The sequence below is a fragment of the Ruditapes philippinarum genome, unplaced genomic scaffold (assembly GCF_026571515.1).
Source record: "Ruditapes philippinarum isolate M1 unplaced genomic scaffold, ASM2657151v2 ctg790_1_1_1_1, whole genome shotgun sequence".
NCBI lineage: Eukaryota > Metazoa > Mollusca > Bivalvia > Venerida > Veneridae > Ruditapes > Ruditapes philippinarum.
This window is the reverse complement of record NW_026859737.1, coordinates 42,820-68,729: the sequence shown is the minus strand read 5'-3', so window position 1 is coordinate 68,729 and position 25,910 is coordinate 42,820. Positions and strand designations below refer to the sequence as shown.

At 32.6% G+C, this 25,910-nt stretch overlaps 3 protein-coding genes across 4 annotated transcripts in view; 1 reads left to right on the top strand and 2 right to left on the bottom strand.

Annotated features, from left to right (window-relative positions):
• Positions 1 to 19,018, top strand: part of LOC132757728 (visual pigment-like receptor peropsin) — a 30,775-nt gene extending 11,757 nt beyond the window's left edge. The window contains exons 2-6 of one of the 2 annotated variants that reach the window (XM_060749102.1): positions 3,889 to 4,048; positions 4,811 to 4,938; positions 6,285 to 6,375; positions 6,836 to 7,040; positions 18,413 to 19,018. In XM_060749102.1, coding sequence (XP_060605085.1) covers positions 3,889 to 4,048; positions 4,811 to 4,938; positions 6,285 to 6,375; positions 6,836 to 7,040; positions 18,413 to 18,652 — 824 coding nt within the window. In that variant the 3' untranslated portion in view covers positions 18,653 to 19,018. The remainder of the gene's footprint in view (positions 1 to 3,888; positions 4,049 to 4,810; positions 4,939 to 6,284; positions 6,376 to 6,835; positions 7,041 to 18,412) is intronic. The other variant, XM_060749101.1, reaches the window with a different exon arrangement.
• Positions 19,019 to 20,898: 1,880 nt separating this feature from the next.
• LOC132757740 (heavy metal-binding protein HIP-like) lies at positions 20,899 to 22,004 on the bottom strand. Its single transcript, XM_060749125.1, has 2 exons — positions 21,818 to 22,004; positions 20,899 to 21,248 (listed from the first exon to the last, which is right to left on the bottom strand). Exons 1-2 carry the CDS (start codon positions 21,987 to 21,989, stop codon positions 20,959 to 20,961), a joined length of 462 nt encoding a protein of 153 aa, XP_060605108.1. The 5' UTR covers positions 21,990 to 22,004; the 3' UTR covers positions 20,899 to 20,958.
• A 311-nt stretch (positions 22,005 to 22,315) lies between these two features.
• Positions 22,316 to 24,427, bottom strand: LOC132757738 (uncharacterized). Its single transcript, XM_060749124.1, has 2 exons — positions 24,277 to 24,427; positions 22,316 to 22,702 (listed from the first exon to the last, which is right to left on the bottom strand). The coding sequence occupies exons 1-2, from the start codon at positions 24,418 to 24,420 to the stop codon at positions 22,331 to 22,333; spliced, it is 516 nt and encodes a 171-aa protein (XP_060605107.1). The 5' UTR covers positions 24,421 to 24,427; the 3' UTR covers positions 22,316 to 22,330.
• Between the last annotated feature and the right edge of the window lie 1,483 nt (positions 24,428 to 25,910).

Here is a 25,910-nt window from a genome sequence, read left to right as displayed (position 1 = left end):
ATAATAATGAAAATAATATGGGAAGAATAATTATCATCTCCGTCAATAACAAAAACGAAGGCAACACCACTACTATAAGTAACAACCAGGCCTCGACACTAACTTTTTTATCAGGTGGTAAGCCGGACCACTAGATTTGAAATTAAGGTGGTCCTTCCAGAAGTCAAGTGGTCAATTACTATATCAGTTTACTGTAAGTTTAGAAAAAAGTATGCTTATAATTGATGACAAAGATGTATTATTAACCTTTAAAGAAAACAGACATTTTAGATATATATTTTTACCTGAGAGCAAGTTAGTAGGTATTCTGTCGTGAAGTTATTTGTTTTTGTTTTTTTCATAGCTCATTCAAAAATACACAACAGGGCTCTTATTTGTGTTAACTTATATATTGAAGTGATTTCTGTCTCAACTCAAGTTAGGGAATAGTGAAACCATTTGTGTCTGGGTTTTTTTCTTACTGTTATTCAAATATACATTGCTGATACGTGGTACGTCTTATAATCATGATAATTACATGTATCTTTTATAGATTAACATTTTAATAAAAACTAATAAATTATCTTAAAACAAGGAAATTTTTAAAGGATAAAGAATAAAAACACCTTTATATATAACTATAGTTTAGCTTATTTGTCTCACAGATTTATTATGAATACAGAATTTTTACCGCCCCGTTGCTTGTTGGTTGATATTTATTTTTTACATTGAGTATTTTTAACCTTTTATTAAACATTTTAAAAAAAGTAATTTTAACTCTGGAAGAAATGGATCTCTTAGCGTTAAAAAGTTAAAATAACTAGCAAATAACTTGATGTATTTCTCAAGTTCCTTTAGTTTGCTGCCATTATTCATGTATATGAAATTGAAAGTTCATACGGTATCCCATACAATATCATAATTACCATCGTCGGATACCCATGTGTGATTAACATGTAACATAACATAAATATTAAAGGTTCCACCGTGGTAATCCGACGATGCATCATTACTAGCATCATTTGAATGCAATTTGTACCTAGCTTAATATCACAAATTCTTAACTCTTTTAACTTGCATAGACAAAATTTTAGCGACTTAAAATGAAAGTTATTGATGATTTAAGACCTTCTTTAACTTATCAGATTAATCTATTAATGAACCATATACATGTTCATAGGACAAATGGTTTTAAACAAAATATATATAACATGTTTTTGACCAAGTCGCCATTCTCCCAAATGAGCCTTGCACAAACCAGAAAATTTAAGTGGTCCGACGGACCAGTGCATTTTAAAATTAGGTGGTCCTTGCCAAAATCAGGTGGTCTCGGACCAACGGACCACCGCTAATGTTAAGGCCTGACAACAATATTGTTTATACTGTTGATAATAAAGATAATGTTAAAAATGATAATGCTTTAGAAATGATAACAAACGAGCTAAAAAGAAATGAGTATGATAATAATGTTGCTACTGACTTAAGAAGATAGTGTAATATTAATGATGATGATGAAGATGATGATGATGATGTTAATGATGATGATGATGATGATGATGATGATGATGATGATGATGATGATGATGATGATTATGATGATGATGATGATGATGATGACGACGACGACGACGACGACGATGACGATGACGATGATGATGATGATGATGATGATGATGATGATGATGACGACGACAATGATGGTATGAGGGAGAAGATAATAATGATGATTATGACGATGGTGTTGAACGGGCCTATTTTTATTGTTATGATGATGAAGAAAATCGTGGTGAAAAATAAATAATGTAACTAATGATTTTCGTAAATGACGTCATGATTCCTAAATTTTGGGTATTTAGGAGTAGAGAAAATCGGGACAGATGTCATTTAAAAAAAAAATCAGAACATGGATATAAAGTATTTCAAGAATCAAGCGACATAATTTGGTAAAAGTTGGCCTATATTTTTCATACGCTTACAAAATAAAGGTCGGGGAGAATGTGTGCTATAGTGGAACAGAACAACATTTGGCTCGCATTTCTGCAAGAATGTCCCAAAAGTCCGTAAAATTGTCTAACATAATCATCAATTTCAGAATCTACCTAATCATGTAGGCAGAAAGAATGATCGTGTTATAAAGGTATAGCCAATAGGAATAAATAACAAGAGCCATAACATTAACTTTATCACATAATAATAAAACATCAACAAAAAAACAAAAAAACAAAAAAAAAAAAAAAAAAAAAAAAACAAACAAAAAAAACAAACAAACAAGGGAGTAACAACTTTTTGTGCAAATAAAGTTATGATCTTTCAAATAGAAGTACCCTGCCGACACTGCACTGTCTTGGACAATTCAAATAATACTTGTATTTAATTACATATGCTAGACATAACAGTAACTGTTGTATAAGAAAATGTATTAGGTTTATTTGAACATCGTATTGATTTATTCAGGGAATAAACATAAACACATACAATGTTATCACATATATCAATTTGCATATGTAAAAACACACATAAATACAACAAAACTAATTATAAGATTAATTAATGAGTATGTTCTATGTAACTCTAGGATTGCCAATAAAGCTAAAAGCTTATTTCCAATGGGGTCCATTGACTGTAAAATTATCACACTAACTTACATAATAATAAATAAATCATAAAGAAGTTAAAATAAATGACAATTTTTTTCAAAATTGTTCAACAATCACGACACATTTTCAATATGTTTTATTTTTGACATCACTTTCGAGTGCCGCGAGCTATGAGGGAAAATATACGTGCACATGTTTTTGTCGATATAATTACAAAGTTAAATGACTATTCGGCTGATCTGTATTCTATAAAAAATATAAGAGATTTTGTTTGCACAAATATTGTTATAAATTGCTCCAAATAAATATACACTATTGCCTGAAGAGATGGTTTTTATTTTCACTTGAATATTGTATTTATATCAAATATTAATTCTTTACTATTGACATGGAATCTTTCATATCTTTACAGTGTATCGTTTTTCTTTCTGTTTCATATTTACATCAATATTTGATTGTACAAACTTCCTTTTAGGAGTGCAAAAAAAAATTCGTCCGACGTTCCTTGAAGTGATAGATCTTTTCAGACAAACTGTTATCCCATTATAGTGTTTCCAGATAACAGCTCTTAATGTGAAACATTACAAAGATAAATAGCATTTCTTCTTTTGACTTAGTTCAAAGAAATTTCCTGCCTGAAATATTTGACAAAAACACGCTATGCTTTCAAGGCCTAATGATTTCTCTCAAGTTTTGGAATAATAAGTTAGAAATATACATTTCTGACGTATTTTTTCTCAAAGAAAGAAATATATTCCAGCTTTCTCCCTACCACATAATTATTTTGTGACAAGAAAACGAGAAATCTTTAACATGTTTACATACAGTTCCTATATATTATGTTGGAATACCGACCTGCAGAGAGTGGTTAATTCTTTTCGTTAGTTTCCGTGACTCGTTTGTTTTCGTGACTCATTACGATTCATGATATTATGTTTGAATAAGTAAAACGGTATCGTCTTTGCCTTTACCATAATTCATATCTTAAATTGACCATTTTGATTTCAATAGCTGATTAAAAAAGAACAAACAAAAAAACAAAACAAAAAAAAACACACAAACAAAAAAAAAACAACACAACCTCAAATCATCAAAGACTACTTGATTCTTTCTGTTCTATGACATTTTACCATGTTACCAAAGCCCTCTAATCGCCGTCAGGGGCAAGACGTTGTTTCTTTATACTTATTGCTCAGTACCTGTTGGTTGCAGGAACGGATTCGAGGATATGTTTATAAGGTAATACCATCCTACACAGTTGGATAAAATAAATTCTGTATAAACTAAATGAAGTGACATCCTTTTCTTTCAGGCTTCCTTGGAATACTCGGAAACATTCTGATAATTTCAATCCTTCGAGGAGAAAATGTCTTGTCTGGTTGCCGATCCAAGCTGCATATACAGTTTGCAATTTCAAACCTACTGATTGTTGCTGGTATCCCGCTTTCCGGATCTTCAGCGTTTGCAGGGAGGTAATTATGACGATTTCGTATTCGCACCGAAACATATTCGTATCAATCATTTTTTGCCCATAGGCGACATATCATTCTTTGCAAAATCAAGGTATCTGCATAATGTCTGGGTACATAAGAATGACATATGTCTTGGGAAAAACATAAATTTGTTATTATATACGTAGATCTTGGACTTAATGCTCGATAAAGATGGATTCATTGCATATAATGTTTTTCACACAAACAGTTCTTTGGAGCTAGATTTTCATGTAGCTGTAATTCAATATGTGATAATAAAAATGTAACCTATGTATATCGTCCCATAAACTGAAAACATAGCTTAATTAAAATAGTGGTTAAAACATGAATGAATGAATAAATAGATAAATATATAAATGAAAGAATGAATGAATGAAAGATTGACTGACTGAATGAATGTATGCATGCATGCATGAATGAATGAATGAATGAATGTACGGACGAATGTACGGAAGGACGAACAAACAAACAAACAAACAAACAAAAGAAACGCAACATATTACCCTACCCATGTAAAGCACGTGTTTTCTAGGGCCTATGTAGATAGGCTTATTATATTTGTTGTAAAACTGACTAAAGTTACAATCTACTTAAGTTATTTCTTCCTTCCATGCACCAATAACTATTCTGTTGTTAACTCGCAATAAAAATTAAAGGATTTGCTCGGACTTTTCGTCAATGAACTGGGAAATAAACTGATTATAATTTACTTTAATAAGTTTAAAACACCTTTTTTACTAGGTGGCTGTTTGGTGATATTGGATGTCAATTCTATGGGGCACTGACCTATACAGGTGGCATGGGTGCGGTGACGTTTGCTGGGTTACTTTGTCTACAACGTTACTTTAGTTCCTCTCTTCTCAATATATGTAAGTATGATATGAACTTGAATTTTACCCATATCCCCCACTTTCCCTTCCCATATTAAATGAACCGTGTCATGACAAAACCAACATAGTGGGTTTGCGACCAGCATGGATCCAGACCAGCCTGTGCATCCGCGCAGTCTGATCAGGATCCATGCTGTTCGCTATCAGTTTGTACTTGTAATAGGTTTTGTAAGCGAACAGCATGGATCCTGATCAGACGGCACAGATGTGCAGGTTGGTCTGGATCCATGCTGGTCGCAAACAATGTTGATTTTGTCATGACACGACTCAACTATATCTAACGGATTTGGCTTGCCTCGACATTGGCCCTTTCGTTATTGCTTGTACGGATTTGAACATAAATATTCTGAAATAAAACTACCACTATGGTGGTCTCACCTGATAGCACGACATTGCAGTGATGTCAATTGTACATCGTATTGTTCTTGCTGATAGTGGTGTAATGGAAAAAAATCATTTTGTCAGCCAGTACATGAAATATAGGATTCTATGAGGAAGATAAAACCAATAACACACCTTATATATATAGCTCTTTAAAACAGCAGCAACATTAAACAAACAAAACGAAGTGTTTTCAAGTGATATTTTAATTATACTTCGACCGTGTGGTTTCATTCGGCATCACCATCCCTGAAAAATTAACTACAGGTCTCCCGAAACACAACCGTACGTTTACGTTTAGTAATGCATCTTGATTAGATCTAATATTGTTAAATATACATATTTTTAAATGGTTATCCGTGGAACAAAGTGGTTTTTAAAACTCACTTGTTTAAAATTCATTGAGGAGATGACACTGATCATATGAACTACATGTACTCGTATAACAATTATCTAGATTTCAGTCTTAAGTGATTAGCCAAATTTATCATTCTTATTGTGGTTATTGTATTCAAAGGGTCAAATGTTTTGGTCGTGTATTACATTTGTTCGTTTTGGAAAGATCTCGCCAACGGCTTATCAAATTATTTAGGTAACATTAAGGTCACTATAGAAGAACAACTTCTAACCGCAGTTCAAATTTAATTTACTCGTCGTCTCACCTTTTATATTCTGTTTTTTTTTAAAATAAGAATTATGCTTAAATTTTCTCTTCATACACGTGTCTTAAAATTACTTTGAATCTTGAACATTTTTATATGATAAAAAAAATGCTTAAGATTTTATGAACACAATTAATTTACACGTCAAAAATAAACAGCTCATACGAATACTTCAAAAGTCTTGATAACTTTAAATACGCCCAATAACATTCAAGAAAAAAATTTAATAGTTGGTAAAAGCTGTTTTCAAGTCCGTGTACAATGCTATGTTTGTATTTTCAGATGACATGAGTAGCCGCTCACTTATCATGTGTGCCATTGGTTGGATATACAGTTTTGGAATCGCCATTTCGCCGGTTTTAGGTTGGAACAGGTATTTCCGTTTAAATTACTTATTTTCATTTTTAGTAAATTATAAGCCTGCTCCGATTTCCGGGGCAGTGGGAGGGGACAGCAAGGTTAATTAGTCAAGGTTAATTAGCCAAGCTTTAATCTTCTGTCCAAGTAACACTAGGCGAATGCTCGGGAATTTTTTTGGCGCCAAAATATCAGGAACTATTTTTTGTTGAGTCTTTTAGCGGGGATTTCATCATCAGGCAGTTCATTTCCGGGGGATTGTACATCCACAACGTCAGTGTCATTGCTATTTCCCTAGTACGTGCATAGTACTTGCAAAGTAAGCTCACCCTATCATTCTTGGAAGACAAATAAGACATATGTCGAACTCCTATTTTCTTTTCAAAATGGTAACAAAGTTGTTGGACATACTTATTTATAGGTGTGCTAAGTATTATTGTGAAATATCCTTGTCATTGAATGCTTTTGAATTTCAGCTACACCATCGAATCGTCTGGTACTGCCTGCGGCTTGAACTGGCACAAAGACGATCAGAGCCATCGATCTTTGTTTATTGCACTTCCGGTTATGTCTATTGTAATGTTCGTCATATCGTTGTGGGCTCTACGCGTAGCATTTTCAACGAAGACACCGGAGAAGATGGACGAGAAAGACTGGTTTACAAATCATCAGTTGAACTGGGTTTGTAGTTTATTATTTTGATTTTTGTTGAACGTTTTGTCATTATATGTTAAATTGATATTCATGAACCTCTTCTATTTTGCATGATTGCCCTTCAGTTGTCTAAATAATGCTAAATATAAACAAACCTTAAACTATGAACAATCGATATAGGACATTATGATTCATAGAAACCATAAAGTAAAATCCCAGATGAAATAAATTAAAAGGGAAAGAAACCTAGTGTTCGATGGTGATTTCTTCATATCATCCATACATGCATATAATTGCCCGCCATTCTGAATAGGTCGGCGTTTTGCCAATACACTTTGATATAACGTTCGTAGTTTAAATGGAATTTAAAATGCTATATGAACCATTATAAACGGTTGGCTAGGGTCCTGCAGCAAACAACAACTATAACCTGTCAAAGTGTTAACTCTGCGAGAAAAATCTTATCTTTGATTAATTAAAAAATAGGTATTATTTCATAAATGTGCCCACAGTTCATAAATAATATATACACCATACGACTATCCAATGAAAATTAACGTTGCAGTCGTACAATAACTGTATTGAATTAAAGGAACTCGACTGAGGTCCAAAAGCCTGAAAACATAAAATTTAAATTTCTTATGTGGATCAATTGGGGAACTTAAAACAGAAAGAATTGCAAAAGATAATTAGAAAATAAACTTAGAAATATATTGAAAATCAATCGTATTTTTTGTGCTTTTCTTAGGTCGATTTAGAGTCAATGTTGGGATATTTTCCACAATTAGAATAAATATTCTGTAATTATTCAGTGACAGAATGATCAGAAATTATGTACACATGTTATTTGAATAGTCCTACATTAAATGGAACATCAGTCTCGAAAAAATATGTTTCCTGACACGACTAGTAAAAAAGTAATTAATGGAGTTCCTTTGAATTTTTATTTGGGAAAACTATATAATCAAGCATGTAGTACTATAACAGTTGCTTGTTGTTTTCAAAACTATTATACAAGATAAAATAATTATTGTATCCACTAGCTGTTCTTTTAGTTGGTTATACTACATTATGTTATACGTTGTTATGTGAACATCATGGCGACCCCTTTTGTTGGTTATAACCATGGAGAAACTATAATGAAAGTATAAGTATATATATTAGTATAAAATGTAAATGTTTTAGTGAAAGGGAATAATAGGTCAATGTAAGTTTGTTCCACGTAGCTGTCATTCACTGACGCCAATTAATTTTATCCCCCGGCAGCATACACACTATTGCATGTCAATTACTATACTGGTTGATATATGTAGTTAGTTCTATTTCATTAATGGCAATCACAGTAAATGTAATTCTATAGATTGGCGAGACGTTAATATGCACGTGAAATAAGCGGAGATTGTTCAAAAACTGGTATCACTTTCTTTCGACTGAGACTGAAAAAAAGTGTTAGACACCACACTAAATGTCGTATTCCGGTATATACCGATCAAGGCTCTTGAATTAAATAATAAATTTTCGGCTTTTTGTCCGCCAAAATGCACTTTAAGACGCCTGATTCATCAAAAAGCGATATACATTCTTATTTTTTAATCATGATTTCTGCAAGTGTCTGTGTGATCATGATTTCTGCAAGCGTCTGTGTGATCATGATTTCTGCAATCGTCTGTGTGATCATGATTTCTGCAAGTGTCTGTGTGATCATGATTCTGCAAGTGTCTGGATGTACTGCTCTAACAGAGTAGTTAGTTAAATCCCTTTCTCTCAAGAGTAATTTTAAAACATGAAAGATTTCTTACTTGTATAACCAAATTTCAATAACACAGAGCAGTAAATGCACATTTGTAGTCTCTACAGGCCGATTATACAAGTGTCTTCTCGAGAAGAATGTCACTCATGCTATGTATTTGCATGGTGTATGAATTGTGCATTTCATAAATATTCCGGCTGTTTATTAAAGGGACCCTACTGACGTTTCTTTTGACAAAATGAGACTGGAGATACTTTTCAAGATTAATACTCAATTTAATGCTGATCGTTCGCTCACAACCTTTTTTTCAGAATTCAAATTGTAAAAAATGACACACAATTACGAAGCGTTGCAACGCTTTTCACTCACATTGGACCAGGAATAGCACAAAATACGATTTTGTTTCCATGTATGCTTCTTAATTAACTTTTGCATATCTATCTGTTTTCAGTGTGCAAGTTGATGTATGTAAAAATAAGATGTTATATTTTTAGGCTTTTGACTTCGGTTGAGTTCCTTTAAATGCGCAGAGCATAAATCACCAATGTACGATGTCTTGCCGGAACGACCTAATTGTAATTTGAGTTGGTTCAGTTGATGAGTGTGTAACTAATCTCCGCGCATTTGCCTAACAGTCAGTTATAAGGCATTGTCAAACATCTGCTCATGAAAGCGCTCTGTATAACTACATTTCCATGGAAACAAACTGATCAAAGTAAACTTTTCACAAGGACACAACATGTCAGCAAAATTAAATCTGCAATTTTTAAAATTATTGCATAGCAATGATGTATTGTTATCTAAGAAAGTTTTTAAGCTAAAATATTCATTGTCGTGGAAAGTTAATTTCATTTGCGTGTAGGCTTTCCAGATAGCCAGACGGTAATGTCTTTTAAGGGGAGTTTTATGAGCAATAAATTTTCAGAAAACATCAATTAGTCTGAACTTTGCAGAAATGCACTTGTTATATTGCCAGACATAGAACTTAAATCACATCATTTTGAATATAGTAAAATAGATTTCTTCTTTCATCATGCTTTGTTTAATCTAAATTCATAATAATTATGACTTTCTAGATAAGTTACTTTGTTGAACAGTTGTAGAAATATCCGCCCAGAGCGGGAAGTCTTTCTGTATCTGGATTTGTACTTTGATATACAATGTACATGCTATCATTTGCCAGGGATTATTAGATATTTGTTATGTCTTTAAAATGTTACAATACGTTATTAAAAAAGTTACAATACGTTACAATGGCAGGACAAATACAGTTGTTTTTTTCCAATTCTGTCCATGGGTACCACGTGGAGAATCACGTGACTTTGTAGAATAATGGCGACTTCTGAGCCTCGGTAAGTTCATTATTTTTTTATAAATTTAGGTGATGATCGTTTCCTTAATCAAAACTAGACCAAACCTATCATATGCAAGTTAACTTTCTTTAAATATCAATAGCAGTTGTCCTACGTTTTATGGTTTTCGAGACTATTGTGTGAAAATTTCATATTCAGCTTCACTAATTCACATGAGTCGGTATAATTTTGTACAAAAATGAATAAAAATAAGTGTTCTTCCTTCACTAAAACATGTAAAAACACTAAACCAAGAATAATATTGACACCTATTACCGTAGAAGTCCATATAAAATCTTGTTGAAAGATCTGTAAAGTAAAAACGTTCTTTGTCGATGTGAAGTAAGTAAAAGAAGCAATTTCTGGATAGCAAGTCAAACGAAAACAAAATAGTAAGTTTAACGCACGGTTTCTAATATTGATGACTATTTCTATAGAATAGTCTCTGTTATTTGGGGAACAACTTATACCCTTCCCTGGTTATGACGTAGGTACTGTATCTACGTCATATCCTTTTAACGCTGGCGTCGAATGTTGTAACAATGGAAGAAATGAATTGTTGAAAAAAAAATGGAAAAAATCGCTGATCAAAACAGCAATCGATAGTAATATCTTCTAGATATGAATCGATAAGACGTCGGTGATTTTCTGTGTGCCCTATAAGCAGCAATTTTGTTGATATTTTCCACGATTGAAGCGGATTTGTTCTTGATGTCTTTGGTGGGAACATGGAACACTGAATCAAGCAGGATATTATATGGACAGAGAAGTTTTCTTAGTCAATTCAGATTTAGATCTTCAAAAGATTGTTGTCGAGAACAGTTTAAATTTAAATTATTTATATTCATTGTTTTGTGAAATGAACATAAGATTGTACTTTGTCTAGCTTTATGCTGACTGCTGCCGTAAATTGACAATTTTACTATGACGATCCATGGATCTACTCTCGCCCACGGCTATTCGTTTAGCTATGTCTGTATCTCGCTATAATGTTAAATCATTCGCGGTTTATTAGTTATGATGGTAACGATGATGATTGTATTAAATGAAAACCTTAAAAAAAATGATATATAAATATACGATAATCTAGCTAGGTCAGTAGGTGCACTTTGCTATTTTCAATGGCGTTAAGAATGGTGGAAGCAATAAATTTTTGTTAACTTGTGCTAATTGTCCTGAATTAGGAAAAAATGTGTCTATTAATCTAACAGGTTCATATTAAATCAGTTATTATTAATCAGTTTTAAAATATATTTTATTTGCTTTTAAATCTTCAAAATAGATCTATAATTTTCTTTTTGCTGGACGAGATTGGAAGAATATGTGATTAAAGACAATACACTACTGCCGTACTGGTCTGTATGGGAAATGTGGAAATAAATGCGATGGTGATCAGCAGCGTCTTGTGATGACTCCTGACATTTGATGAATTGTTGTATGAGATAAATTGGTGACTGATGTTAGTAGAGCTAGTAGTTTAGTTCCTTACAGTATTAGGTGAGGTATTTCCTGTTTAAATGTTTATTTTATACATTATTTTACAATGTGAAACCTACATGTAGGTTTAGATCTACATGTTGAACAAATTAATTATTCAGTTATATTTCAGTTTTTGTTATCATAGATGTGAATACATTGCCTTATTTTAGGGCCTATTGTTTAAATGGTAAAATTAAGTATGCATAATTAGCAAATTATGTTGGATAAGAAGGGGTTAAAATCACATTAAATAGAAATTGATAAATTAATAATGCACAAATAATTAAAAGATGCAGACTTCAATGCAACATCAGTCACATGATTAAGATATTAGATAATAATAACTATAGTAAATTAATAAATATTATATAAAACTGAAATAATAACAATAAATAAATAGTAATAATAATAATAATGAATTGTTAATAATAATAAATTATTAATGATGATGATAATAATAATAAATTAGTAATAATAATAATGAATTGATAATTGTAATAATAATGATGATGTGATCTAATGATAATAATAAGACAATCATGAATTCATAATTATAATAAAAATAATAATAAATTAGACTCTATTAATAATAATAAATTATTAATAATAATAATTTTAAATATTTGTCTTTGTCTGACTATGTTGTTTATAATTCATGGTGTAGGCTACATTACAGTACAGATTTATAACAAATTATATTTGTCACACAATTTATTGCAATTTTAAGTTGACAAGTTGTAGTTCACTTTTCATTGTAAAATTTATTTTCCATTGCACCTTTTATTTACTTTACACAACCTAAAAAGATGAATATTTTAATATAATAAATGGATAGCTAATTTATTAAATGATTGTGAACCTCTTTTGATGATTGAGTCATAGAGAACACCATCCTAATATAAAACTTTAAATTTGAAAGTATATCATTTATTTTTTATTCTTTCTTATAGTTTGACCATAGATCTACACATAATTAAACTTAAAACTTTAATTTAGAGGTTAGAAGTTTTAAATTTAGAGGTTAAAAGTTTTCCATTTCTTTAGGATTTCTTATAATCTTATGCTATATGATAGGTACTCATTCCCCTAAACTAGCGATAAAAGTGAACACGCTTCTTAAATTTTAGTGTTAAACACTGTTGATAATATTTACACAAAATCATGCATTCAACGTTTAACTTTTCTTTGTTGAATGTTGTTCAAAGGAAAATCATTCAAGACAGTTTTCTCTTGGCTTTAGTATAATACCCAACTTTGGTTAAATTGCAAGACCAATTTTTATGTAAACTAATAGAGGATGTGAGGTTTGATATTTAAAAAGTTAATTTAAATCGTCTTACTTTAATTTCGGTGTTGAAACAATATTTTATTTTGAAAAAGTACACCCTATTAATTTCAAAATAACATGGTTATGATATTAAAATGACATTGTGCCTATTTTGTCATGGTCAAGTTATGCTGAATTGACTTTATGTTTCAAATAATTGACTGAAAAAAGGTTATTGACCTACAGCTGATATTTTAAAATGTTTAGGATAAAATATAAGTATGCCTAAAATATAAAAAGACTGTCCCAAACTTTTTATAAATTGAACATTTTGGGTAATTTCCAATGGCATTGATTTATCGTTTATAAATGGAAAGTACATTATAAAATTGAAAGGAATTATGGCAAGATGTAAACTTATTTGACTTTCACCTGTTCACTCATTATAATTAAAGCCTTGGATGGGCATTATGCATTATGTCAAAAATATCTATTACATACTGTTTAATACTGTTTACATTCTATTAGTGTCAATTAAATGTACAAATATTTTCATAATTTTGTAATAAATTATTATGCACTTCAGAGTCCATCTAAGCTCTTGCTATTTATATAATTTTTGTTCTTAAAATGATTGCCTATTTATCTTCATCGTAATAAACTTTGTTGATTTCTGTCTGGATTATTTTATTAACAATAAACGTAATAAGGCACATAAAAAACACTAACTTTACAATGTCTAAATAAAATGATGCAAATACGTTGGCAATGTTCTAAGGTTTCACTTTGTTCAAAACTTAAATTACCATATTATTAAGCTATATTATTTTATTTTCAGCAGCTACTTAATTTGATAATCAAAAATGTCTTGGCTGATAATCAGCAAATGCTTTCTGTATTGCAGTGTGGCTTTCAATTAAAATAAAATGTAAATACATGTGTATTATTATAATCAATGTTTATTTAAGTCTATTAATTGGTTGAATTGACTAATAACCAATACAGAATCAAACAACTTTTAACTGACAGTATAGCTGGATGCTGCAAACTGACCAGTGAAAGAATATTTTGTGTAATTGCTTATAACACTGGCAGTAGAATTTATGTCCAACAAAAAGCTTAAACCATTATTCTTGGAGTTTGGGAATTTAGTATGTTTTTGGCCAATAAAGATATTTTATTAGTAAATATTCCATGAAATCTATAAATTGTTTCAAATCTTTTTACAGCTCAGTTAAGTATATTAGTATAAGTACCTATTTTAAATAAGCGCTTCACACAGTTGTAAGAAAGACAGTCCAGGACTGTCCAGGATGGGTGGTGTGAAATGCTGCAAATTGAAAAATATAGCTCGAACCTACATGTATGTACAATTGTGGCAACCTATGTACAATTGTGGGGTAAAAAATTAGGACAATTTCTAACACGTTAATATTGCATGCTATTCTAATGACAATAGCTGCTAAGCATACTTAAAATGTAATACCAGTGTTCTGCCTTGTCGAAGATATGATGCATTGAATTGTTGCTAGTCTTCTATACGCATGGAATGTAAGTGTTTACATCATGCGATTTATAAACAAATGGAGACCTGATTAATGTAACATTATTAAACATGTCGGTTGAATTGGAAGGATTCGAACCCATGGAGTGCAATTGGAAATATCTGCCCTCAGAGTCATGCAGGTCTCACGATCTTGATGGTCACTATTGTATTGGGCATATGTTTTCGGCGCGTTGGTTGGTGGCTGCCCCCGGGGGCCCCTCGTCCACTTTGCGGCCCTCCAAACCTTTCAGAACCATAATATTGAAAATTGGTGAAAAACGTTGGAGTTATGGAGTTCATATTAAGATGAGTGCTGAAAAATGTGCAGCGAGTTGCATACCTTTACTAAATATGTATATATAAATCAATTTATTTTTTTCATTTTTGTGGGAAATGAAGGTAATTGAATTAAAAGCATATACCAAATATTAAAACATGTTTAAAATGAAAAATACTGCAGTTTACATGGTTTTGGGGGGTGGGAGGGTTGTGGGGTGGGTGGCCGATCAGCGCGCCGAACACCTATGGCATAGGGTGGTTCAGGAAATGTATATTTGAAAAGTTGACGTGTTGATGCATAATTTATAGTTCACGTTGATTGAATGCACTTATTGTATACATGTATCTAGCACATATTTGAAGCAGTTTGAACGTTATTGCTAAATAATATCTCGAAAAAATGCACTGCCAAATGTATATACATTTAGCTAGCACATATTTGGAGCAGTTTGAATGTTTTTGCTATATTCATGTCAGGAGAAATGGCACTGAACTCGAGATCTTGATGGTTACTACCCAAATTATTGTCTTTCAGATAGTGTCATATTTGATTTATGAGCGCTAGTATATGCATATTTGCTGGAATGCTGCTTTATTTGCTAAGTTGAATTACCTACATGGCAGTGTTGTATATGGCTGGGCACGACTAATTTTTTTTTAAATATTCAATTCGCCGGAGCCAATAATAATATGATATTGGCGAAGCCAATATTTTATGTTATTGGCGGAGCCTTCGACTGGAAAACGGGAAATCTCCCGTTCACCATCCGAAGTCTAGTGGCGGCCGGCGAATAGACATTTTGTGATACTGGCGATACTGGTTTCTGCTTCCCAGAACCAATTTCGCGCAACAGTGTCAATGCTGTGTTGTTGCTCATATACATTTGTGAAAATTGACTATTTTGTGAATGAAGAATTGAAAGACTAGTATTGCTTGAACAGCTTTGATCAATGATTTTCTAGAACATACTGTTCCAAAAAGCTATACAGTTTGTTCCATTTGCTTGTTTTGATTTTGTGTCATTTGTTTGCTTTGCTATGGATGCCCTAACAGGGTTTTGTATGCCCGGTATCCAAACCTTTTGGCTTTTATTAATGGAGTCGTGCCCATAAAATGCCAAAGATTAACTAAGACATTACTCAGTGAGATAAATTACATATGCCACTATGTATGACTATAAAATAAAATTAGGTAAAGTATGATATCGTTTTGTTGTTGTCCCTAATAATGATGACTATTTCTATAGAATAGTCTCTGTTATTTGGGGAACAACTTATACCCTTCCCTGGTTATGACGTAGGTACTGTATCTACGTCATATCCTTTTAACGCTGGCGTCGAATGTTGTAACAATGGAAGAAATGAATTGTTGAAAAAAACCCACCCGCCCTCCTCGGTCAATTATGAGTGTGAACTGTCAAATATTTGAGCTTAAATTTAATACTAGCGTCATGCTTGTTTCGTTGTTTCTGGCCTCTTTTGATATGTTTTCAGATTAGCAAGCATAAGCGACGTGTTTCAAGACAGCTAGCCCTACTAAATACCACGGAAGAGGTATCTTTAGGAAAACTGCTTGTGCCAAAACCACCAGCAGAGAGAATTCGACAACGGTGCGACTCCAGAGATGTGTTCTATGAACTTTCACGGCCGGCGAATAGACATTTTGTGATACTGGCGATACTGGTTTCTGCTTCCCAGAACCAATTTCGCGCAACAGTGTCAATGCTGTGTTTTGCTCATATACATTTGTGAAAATTGACTATTTTGTGAATGAAGAATTGAAAGACTAGTATTGCTTGAACAGCTTTGATCAATGATTTTCTAGAACATACTGTTCCAAAAAGCTATACAGTTTGTTCCATTTGCTTGTTTTGATTTTGTGTCATTTGTTTGCTTTGCTATGGATGCCCTAACAGGGTTTTGTATGCCCGGTATCCAAACCTTTTGGCTTTTATTAATGGAGTCGTGCCCATAAAATGCCAAAGATTAACTAAGACATTACTCAGTGAGATAAATTACATATGCCACTATGTATGACTATAAAATAAAATTAGGTAAAGTATGATATCGTTTTGTTGTTGTCCCTAATAATTACATTTACATTGTAAAAAGCTTAAAAAGCCCCTTTAAACTGTGATAGAATATTTTGCTTTTGTTTCCTAATTAACGAATGCTTAATCAGTTGTTTTTGTAAAATATAATTATCGGTACATGTTTCTTGACGACTTTGTCGCGAATAATGCGATATATAACTTACATTTTTTCTCCTTGGTTTCTACGTTAAGTTTAATCTACAAACAATTTATCTTAGTTCATAAGCTTTTATATTTACAATTAGATTTTAAGACAATTGTTTATTTTGGATTAAGGAAACGTTTCTTACCTAAATTTATAAAACTAATAAACTTATCGAGGCTCAGAAGTCGCCATTACTCGTTTGTATTACCATACAAAGTCATGTGATCCCCCGTGGGTACGGAGATGTCATAAATTTCCGTACTTAAGCATATTTAAAAGTAAATTCCTGCAACACATCTGTATGCATTATATCATTGTTAGCAATATTGTCCTGATGTATTAAAAAACTTGGACAAAAACAATACCCTCCCCTCCTCCTTGTTAACCATGCTTTAAAAATTCGCCAAATATGCGAATCAACCGACCATTGATTTTTTGGCTAAAAACCCTGTTAAGGACACTGAATGGACTAGTTGTTAAGGTGTCTGCCTCTAAAACAGGGGTCATGGGTTCGAGTCCTACTATGGTCACAATGTTTCCTCAAATAACACCACCAGTTGTAAGTTTTAGGAAGCGGGCTTGATATTACGAAAACCCGATGGTGACATTTCAACTTCTTGAATTCTCGGATTCATTCTTCACGAATTCACGTTTTCAACTTCATGAATTCACGATTTCAAAATCAGGAATGAATGAAGTTGAAATGTCCCCACCGGTCTTTCGTACGTAAGAGATTAAAATAAGCTTCACCATTTTCTCACAATCGATCAAAAATAAATCTGTTTTTTACTTAGTGATTGTTTGTTTATGTGCGATTGAGATATGTGGAAGCACTTCTTCAAAAGAATAATGATATTGACTAGAAGTCAAAACATACTAAACAGACTTCTATCTACAGAAAATTACCTCTTAACGGGTATAAATCACTATCTGATAAAAATAAAAATTGTAAAAGTTTAAAAACAGTGAAATTAAATTATTTCATAAAATTGATGGTAATTTCTCGAAAAACTTTTAAGAGAAAATAACTCTGTTATTTAAAAGCGGACAATTCGTTTCCCAGTCTTCTACTTTTAGAAACGAACGCCACTAACGCGTTATTGGCGACGCGGTGTAATGGAATGCAAGTAAACCAATATGTTGTTATATAAGTATTTAATAACTTCATTTGAAAAGCATGTGCAGTGGGATATTTAATTTTATAAATAGCTTTTAGGACGATGATTTCACTCAACAATGTTTTGAGATTTGAATTCAATTTTTCTTTAATTGCTGAAGGAAATTTTCAAATTTCACTAAGATCTAAAAACGTGTAAAAGGAAGTCTGCGAAATATATAAACCAAATATAAGACAATATGTAAATGCAACTATTTTCAGCACTACCCTATAACAGCATATTTATCATCTAACATACGGTATATACAAATTATTGTACTATTTACTATTATTAAGAAGAGATTATCTTTAAAAACATCTATGCATTTCAGATCGCTCTTGCCAATCTCTTCATCGTTACTGTTGGATTTGCTCCGTACGGATTCTTTTCCTTGTGGGCGCTCGTCAATCATGGATCCGAGATGACAATGCTAGCGTCCGTTATCCCGCCAGTCGTTGCCAAGTTATCCACGGCCGTTTATCCAGTGGTGTACATAGTGGCCTCGAAGAACTTCAGAGCAGAATACGCAGCTAAAACAGTTGGCATTTGCTATGACAAGAAGGCCAAATGAATTTAGATATATACAGAAAAGGACGTTAGATGTAGTCAGTATTATATACAAGCTTTTAAGTGACTGTATAGCGCAACACAAACTTTAATCAGCTTTTAATAGATTTTGCATGCTTCTTGTGTATCTTTGTATTTCGGCGACGACTATTGTGTGGTATATAAATGATTTAGAAAATTAATTTTCAATATTCTGCTTGACAGACAAAACTACATGTATCTCCTTTTGAAACATTACGTTTCCACTGTTGGCATTCCCGTACTAGTTCAATAAACTGTTTTGAACTAACTTGACGAAACGATCGCTCCACGATAAACTCACACATTGTATTGAGCTGTATAATCTTAACATTGTCATAAACGAAGCTCTTGAAATAAAATTCTAACACTCCTGCGTGACTTTGTAACTATACACAAAGAAGAAAAAGCCTTTGTAACATTGGTTTAGGACTAAACTCTTTACCTCGTATATACGCGAAACAACGTACTTTCAACCTCCCACCTCTTTTAGGCCTCGAATAGTGAAAAAAATGTCCTGTTTGTGCCCCAAACACATTTTTTCGTATGAGAAATGTCGAGAAAAAAGTGATCACTTTTTCGGCGCTGCCTCAATCAAGAAAGGGGGGGGGGTGAAGGGGGGGGGGGGTGCGGTAGTCCCCGTCATCGCCAAGAAAATTTTGGACTTGTGAGAGGCGAAAAATGACCCCAGGTCGATCATAAGGTAACGTGTAACCAACGCTGAAAAGCCTTTGACTCTATCTAAATCCATCGAGGCGTTGCAGCACTTTTAAATCAATTTTGATGAAAAAAAAACATGAAAAAAAAAAAAACAAATAAACAAAAAAAAAACATGCAAAATGGTGATTTTTGGCAATTTTGAGATGTCCCCTCGTTGCCAAGGAAATTTAAGACTGAGCATCTTGCTACAAAGACAATGGTCAAGTCAACATGTGTGCCAAGTTTGATTAGTATTGACACAGTTTTTTTTATAGTTTTATAGCAATTTGAACATGTAACGGGAGACTTATCAATGAAAACAGCCATTTTTCACAAAATGCTTATGCAGTAATGGGTTAATGTATATACAGCTGTTATATTTTTCTCCCTCGATAATACAGTTAACAATTTATTTAAGACAATAATAATGCATTTTTATTGACATTTTCCGTTTTATGTTTTCTTTTCAAACAATGTTGAAATAACATCTTACAAACATTAGGCCACATGTTTGATTCATATCAGTTTATTAAATTTATATGTGACAAACGGCGCAAATTCGAAAGTAGCGTGATGACGTCATTCTAAGTATACAACTTATTCATAATTAGGCGTCGAAGGACGTCGTTTCAAATTGACAAGAATGATGGTTAAACACAGTACAACACAGTATGAAAACTTGATGAAATTACTTTTATCTTGATATTCTGTTAGCTTACTAATTTCTATTGTCGTAGCGACAGTATGGTGCAAAATTGAATAGCGTAATACAAAAATCGGCAGTAGAAGTAATCTCTGTTTGAAAAAAATAGCGCTAGTGATCTTCCTGGTTTTATCTTGTTAGGATCGAAATAATATCGATCAGGGCGGTGTTTATCGGCTATTATACACCGGTTTTGTCGTTTTGGTGCCAAAAAATAAACCACTCAGACCTGCGGCCTTCGCCGTCAATTCCTACGCATCAAAACTCCAAACCAGTGTAAAATAGCCGAAATAGCCGATAAACACCGCTAAGACCGATATTATTTCAAAATTTTAGTAGTGGAAAATAATATTTTCCCCAGGAGAGTTCGATGTATGCAACATGTTTGTAAAGTTAAAAATGATTGTATCATAGTTTGATGACCCTCTGTTTAAAATGAGTCTGATGTAAAACGCATACACATACACGAACAGCGCGTTTAATTGAGTCCACGTATTAGTTACCCGCACCCCATAGCATGCTTATTGATTGGCTCTTTTTTTCTGGGGTTTACATAGTGCGACAACAGACAATGGGATAACGATAGAAATGTCATATTCAGATGCTCATTTTATTACTTTTTTCTGGGTTTCATGTTGTGACAGCTGGTCTCTTTTAGATAATACAAAAAAGAAAGAGCATCAACCACTCGGCAACCTGCCCAATCGTACAAACAAGAAAGACTCGTGTTTAGATGCTCTTTCTTTTACATAGAACATATCCAACAGTCAAACTCTTCTTTGAAATATTTAGTTAGAACGCATTGTATAGCAAAATAAGTAATGCATGAAAGTATTTTATGGTTTATTTAGCGCCGGTGATAAATAAAAACTTTGAGCTACATGTATACCTCAGTACTCATATAACAATACACCGGAGAATGTAGTCAACTTTTGAGAACCATAGATGGTGACATCCGATACCATAAACGTGCTCACCCATACTGAGTCGCCTTTATGTAAGTGTAAGATAACAAAGTTTGTGCCTTGTGCATCATGGTAATTTTGTAATGTATCGGCCACACCAGAAACTTTCTCCTGTCCATCAACAACAATACGCATCCACAACCTATGGGATTCATATCCAGCACCAAAAGCTAAATTAAACATGTAAACCCCTTCTCTTGGTACACTGAAAACACCTGAAAATAATCAAAAGGATAAACATATCAGATGAGTGCAGTCTACAAAATAAAATAGAGAAAAACAGAATCCCTAACAAGACATGTATTTGTAAACTATAGAACCAAAAAAAAAAAAAGAAAGAAAGAATGCGTATATTTGATCTAAAATAGAGAAAATAAGAATCCCTAAACAAAGCCCAAGTGACAAAATTGATCATGTTGCAGGCTCGGTTTGATTGAGCTTGTTCATTTAACATGAACTGAACTGGTACAATTTTGAATTCTGAAACATCAACAGATGTGTTCATATGGCGGTTAACATGGAACCGTCGATGTGACCCATGAAAAGCGCCATATGGTCCCCAAATAAAAAAATGCGTGTGCCCTACACAAGAAAACAATGAGCTAAACTAAATAAAATGGAATTTTTAGAGGGGATCAGAGGTTATGAAGCCTGCATATCACAGATAAGACGCCGAAAGACAAATTTAAAAAGCAGGCAACATATCCTTAATCAATTTAATATGATTGATTATAAAGCCTTTTTAATTAGAAATTGGCGTACTATTAAAAATGTATCTATTTACCAGTATGAAAATTATAGGCGTTCCCATCGTTCAGAAGAACTTTGTTAAATACAACAGTCTGGTCAATACCAGAGTGGCGAACATCGTGGTCAAGGATGGCTGTAAATGCAACTGGTACGTCTGGAAACGATCTTCTTATTCTTCTACCTATTTTAAAACACCATTGCGACATATGAATGCTTATGCTAGATCCATGTACAGCAAAATGTCATAAAATACAATGTTTCGTAAATAAGTAAAATAGAAATATACAAGGAATCATTTTTGTAAAAATTACTTTGATGATATTTCAAACTTTCTCCAAAGAAGAACACGATAATCGGTTCTTACAAAACTTGCAATAAACTTGAGAAAATACTGGAACAAAGTCATGTACAAGTCATCAGTCCAAGAGACATTAACTCGACATTGTTTTCATATATGCATGAGATAAATACACGGACAAATCTTTTAAATCGAAATGTTAGAAATTATCTGGCGAAAAAGTCACGTCGGCGAAGGATATCCAAATCATTATTTAATATTCATCAATTTACCTGCAGTTAGCTTCATCTTTCTCTTACTGCTTTCTTTTTCCAATGGTGTACTATGTTCGTTCTGACTGTCATTATAATGTTCTTGATTGTTTATTGTTAACTTCTCAATTTGCTCATCACCTCCAAATCTTTCAATCTCTGTCTGTTTGTCAATAGGTTTTTCATTATGCAATACTTGCGACTCCAACTCTTTAATACGTGTCTCCAACAATTCATGTTTTCGCTTGGACCTGATTTGTTGAAGTGCCATTTCAGCGACACGAGATTCCAAGACCTTTACTTGTCGAGACAGCCGCCTTTGAGCGATAGATTCTTCTTTTGGTCTGGTAAAAGATAGCTCTTGATTAACCTGGCAAACAAGAACTATAATAACTATATTTTATCATGGTATTTAAAACGTATTCATGAATTATTATTTTTTAGAAGTCTAATTTTGCCAGAAGTAACAATTAAAATAATAACCACGCTTCCTGATTAGACGATATATTCTATAAATCATTGTATATTACGTATAAAAACCTGATTTTATTTGGCCAGAAAAAAAAACTGAATATAAAAAGAGTGGTTAACGCGTCGGACTCGTAATCTAAGGATTGCTGACCGTGTGGGTTCAAACCCTGTCAGGGGCAAGCCGTTGTTTCCTTGAGCAAGAAACTTTACATTCATTGCTTAGTACTGGTTGGTTCCAGGAACGGATTCGAGAGTGTTTCAATAAGCTCATAGCTTCCAACACAATCGAACTAAAATAAATTTGTATAAACCAAAAGAATTTTTATTCGTCGTTAAAATTACAAATTGAATTCTTAGAATCTCATTTGCCATTCTAAAATAAAATGTAAAGGATAGTTCTTGCCATTCTAATATAAAATGTTAAGGATAGTTCTAAAGTAAGGTGTAAAGGATAGTTCCTTGCTATTATAAAATAAAGTGTCATGGATAGTGCTTAAATAAAATGTACTGGATTTTTATTTAAATTTACAGTTAAATTGCTAACACATCTCAGTTCTGTTTAAACATACCTTCTCCCACAAAATATTTTTAATGTGAATGCATTTTCTAATGAATAGTTCATTTTTCATAAGAACTTACTAAGTTTATTTTACACAATAACTTGCGGAGTTATACATATTGTCCAATATAACGAGACCACAGATAACGTTCACGTTCCTGTAAGTTTACTCAGTTTGCATAAAAATATCGCAAACATCCCAGAAGTCACCGACTTATTAAGTAACCTAAGTTTATGACGTTCGGTCGAGTATCATTTTGAAAGATATTTCTTGTTTTTATTATTATCAAATAAAGTCATTGTAGTGATATACCTTGTAGTAGAATACAAATATGTTGGCTGAACCTACCTAATATCAAAATACATTATACACACATCTCTGACTTTGGATATTGAGAGACATATCTGATTGTTGTCTTTATTTCTCATGGCACATTTGCAACATAAGCTAGCCCCAAATCGTTCTTTAGATATGCATTCATGCCTTATTCTTTATAACATCATCAACATAGTTCTAAGATATAGATTCAAACGTAACAACGACGGGCGCAATTTCAACATTTCTCATCCGATTTCCTCGGCATGAGAATGTCGCATGAAATCAAAATAAATTTTGTTTTGTTTGGTTTGGTCAACACAATTTACGTAATGTGGCGCCTAACAGCCTCACCTGCTAAAGCCAACAGATTCATAGACTCCTGTAATTCGAACCCATTTATTTGCCCCCTACGATCACGTTGGGATAAACGCTGGCTGCAATTCTGATGCCTCAACCTTATAAGGCAGTACCTCAGTCAAAAGGGGAATCAAAATAAATTTATTGTGACAAAGAACTAAGCGTTTTACATAGCCAACTATAAATATTATATACAAAATCCTACAATAATCTACACAAATATATTTCATCGTCTTACCTTTTTCTCTAGCAGTATCAGCCTTTGAACAAACTCTTCATTATTGCAATCGGATGCATCTGCAAAACCTTGTAGGCAGAGAGCGATAATTGCCGTAAATAAAACCTCAAGTATCATTGTCCTACTTGACATCTTGAAAGTCATACAAAGACTAATAGTGCTGCAAATAGACTCAAATAACTCGCTTATTTAGGGGAGTAACTGGTCCCCGATCATAAACAGGGGGTTTCATATACCAAAATGTTCGGTTGGGTCCCTAGATTACGAAATAGGATTTCATTTTTGCCATAAGTGCTGGCGGACTAAGAAATCCAAGATGGCGTCCAAGATGGCCGCCAAAAATATGAAAATAATCATTTATTATTTATTACTTAAATTTGCAAGCATTAACTTTTAAAAAAAGTTGTTTTTTAAACATTTTGATATTAAATATATTTATTAAATTTAGTTTTAGTATCTATTAATAATGTTAGTAGAATTTTTATGATAAAAACCGATAATTAAGGCTAAATATTTCTAAAAATTGCTGTTTTTTTAAATATGTGCTTTACATTTTCTATTTTTTTCTTGCAATTCAATAATGATTTGTTTCCTTATGACTGATTTACAGGAAACAACTTTTTTTACAAACAAAATGTGCCAATGAAAGTTATCATTTTAGTATAATTTTTAAGATAATGTGTTTTTAAGTGGGTGGGGTAAAATGGTAATTTTATTAAAATTTAAAAAATACTTCAGATTACTTTATATTGACTGTCTAAAAGACTTGAATCTACTCCTTATTACATATTTCAGAGTCATTGCACAATAGACAATGCCCTAGTTGTGAAATATGAGGAAAATACATGTTTTTTTAATTTAAAACCTGTGACTTAATGTTTTAACAGTCAATTTTTGCAGTTTCTTTCTTTTCCCTCAAAATATTTTTTACATATAAACTCTTTCTGGCATATTTTATCAGTAAATAAAACATTGAGAATTTGTTTTTCTTTCCAAAACATGTTCTACTTTGTCATTTAAGTATGTAACTGAGTGGATGGGGGTACATAGCAAATGTATTTAATACTGTTGGGAATTTGCAATATTTGAAGATAAACAAAATTTAAAGAAATTAATGTTTGAAATTTCATTGCATCATTTAATCAAATATGTTTCAAAATGCAGTTATATTGTCACTTGTATGAAATAAGTATTTTCCATGTAAAAATAGGAAAACAAGAGGGCCTGATGGTCCTGGCTCCCTCACCTGATATATTCTGCCAGAAAAGGTCCAAATTTTAAATTTTCAGTGTTGATTTAAAGTCAGTAATGAGGTTACATTGGGTTTGTCATTTTTTACCCTAGCTGATTTAAAAAAGAATATTTGTAGAATGCCCAATGATGAATATCTATCTAAGCCTGTAGCATTGTAGTTTCATAATTTCATAACTAAGACTTAAATGTATTTTCCTATATCCAAGTCAATATAAACTAAGTGACCCCAGGGTAGGGCTAATTTTGACCCCACAGCCATGGTTTATATTATTTTTGTAGAGTCCTTTTCAAAGAAACATCAGGCATGCACTTGGAGTCAAAAGTCCACTCTTAATAAAGGTCATTAAGTTTTAGCAGAGTTACATAGTACATGTAAAACA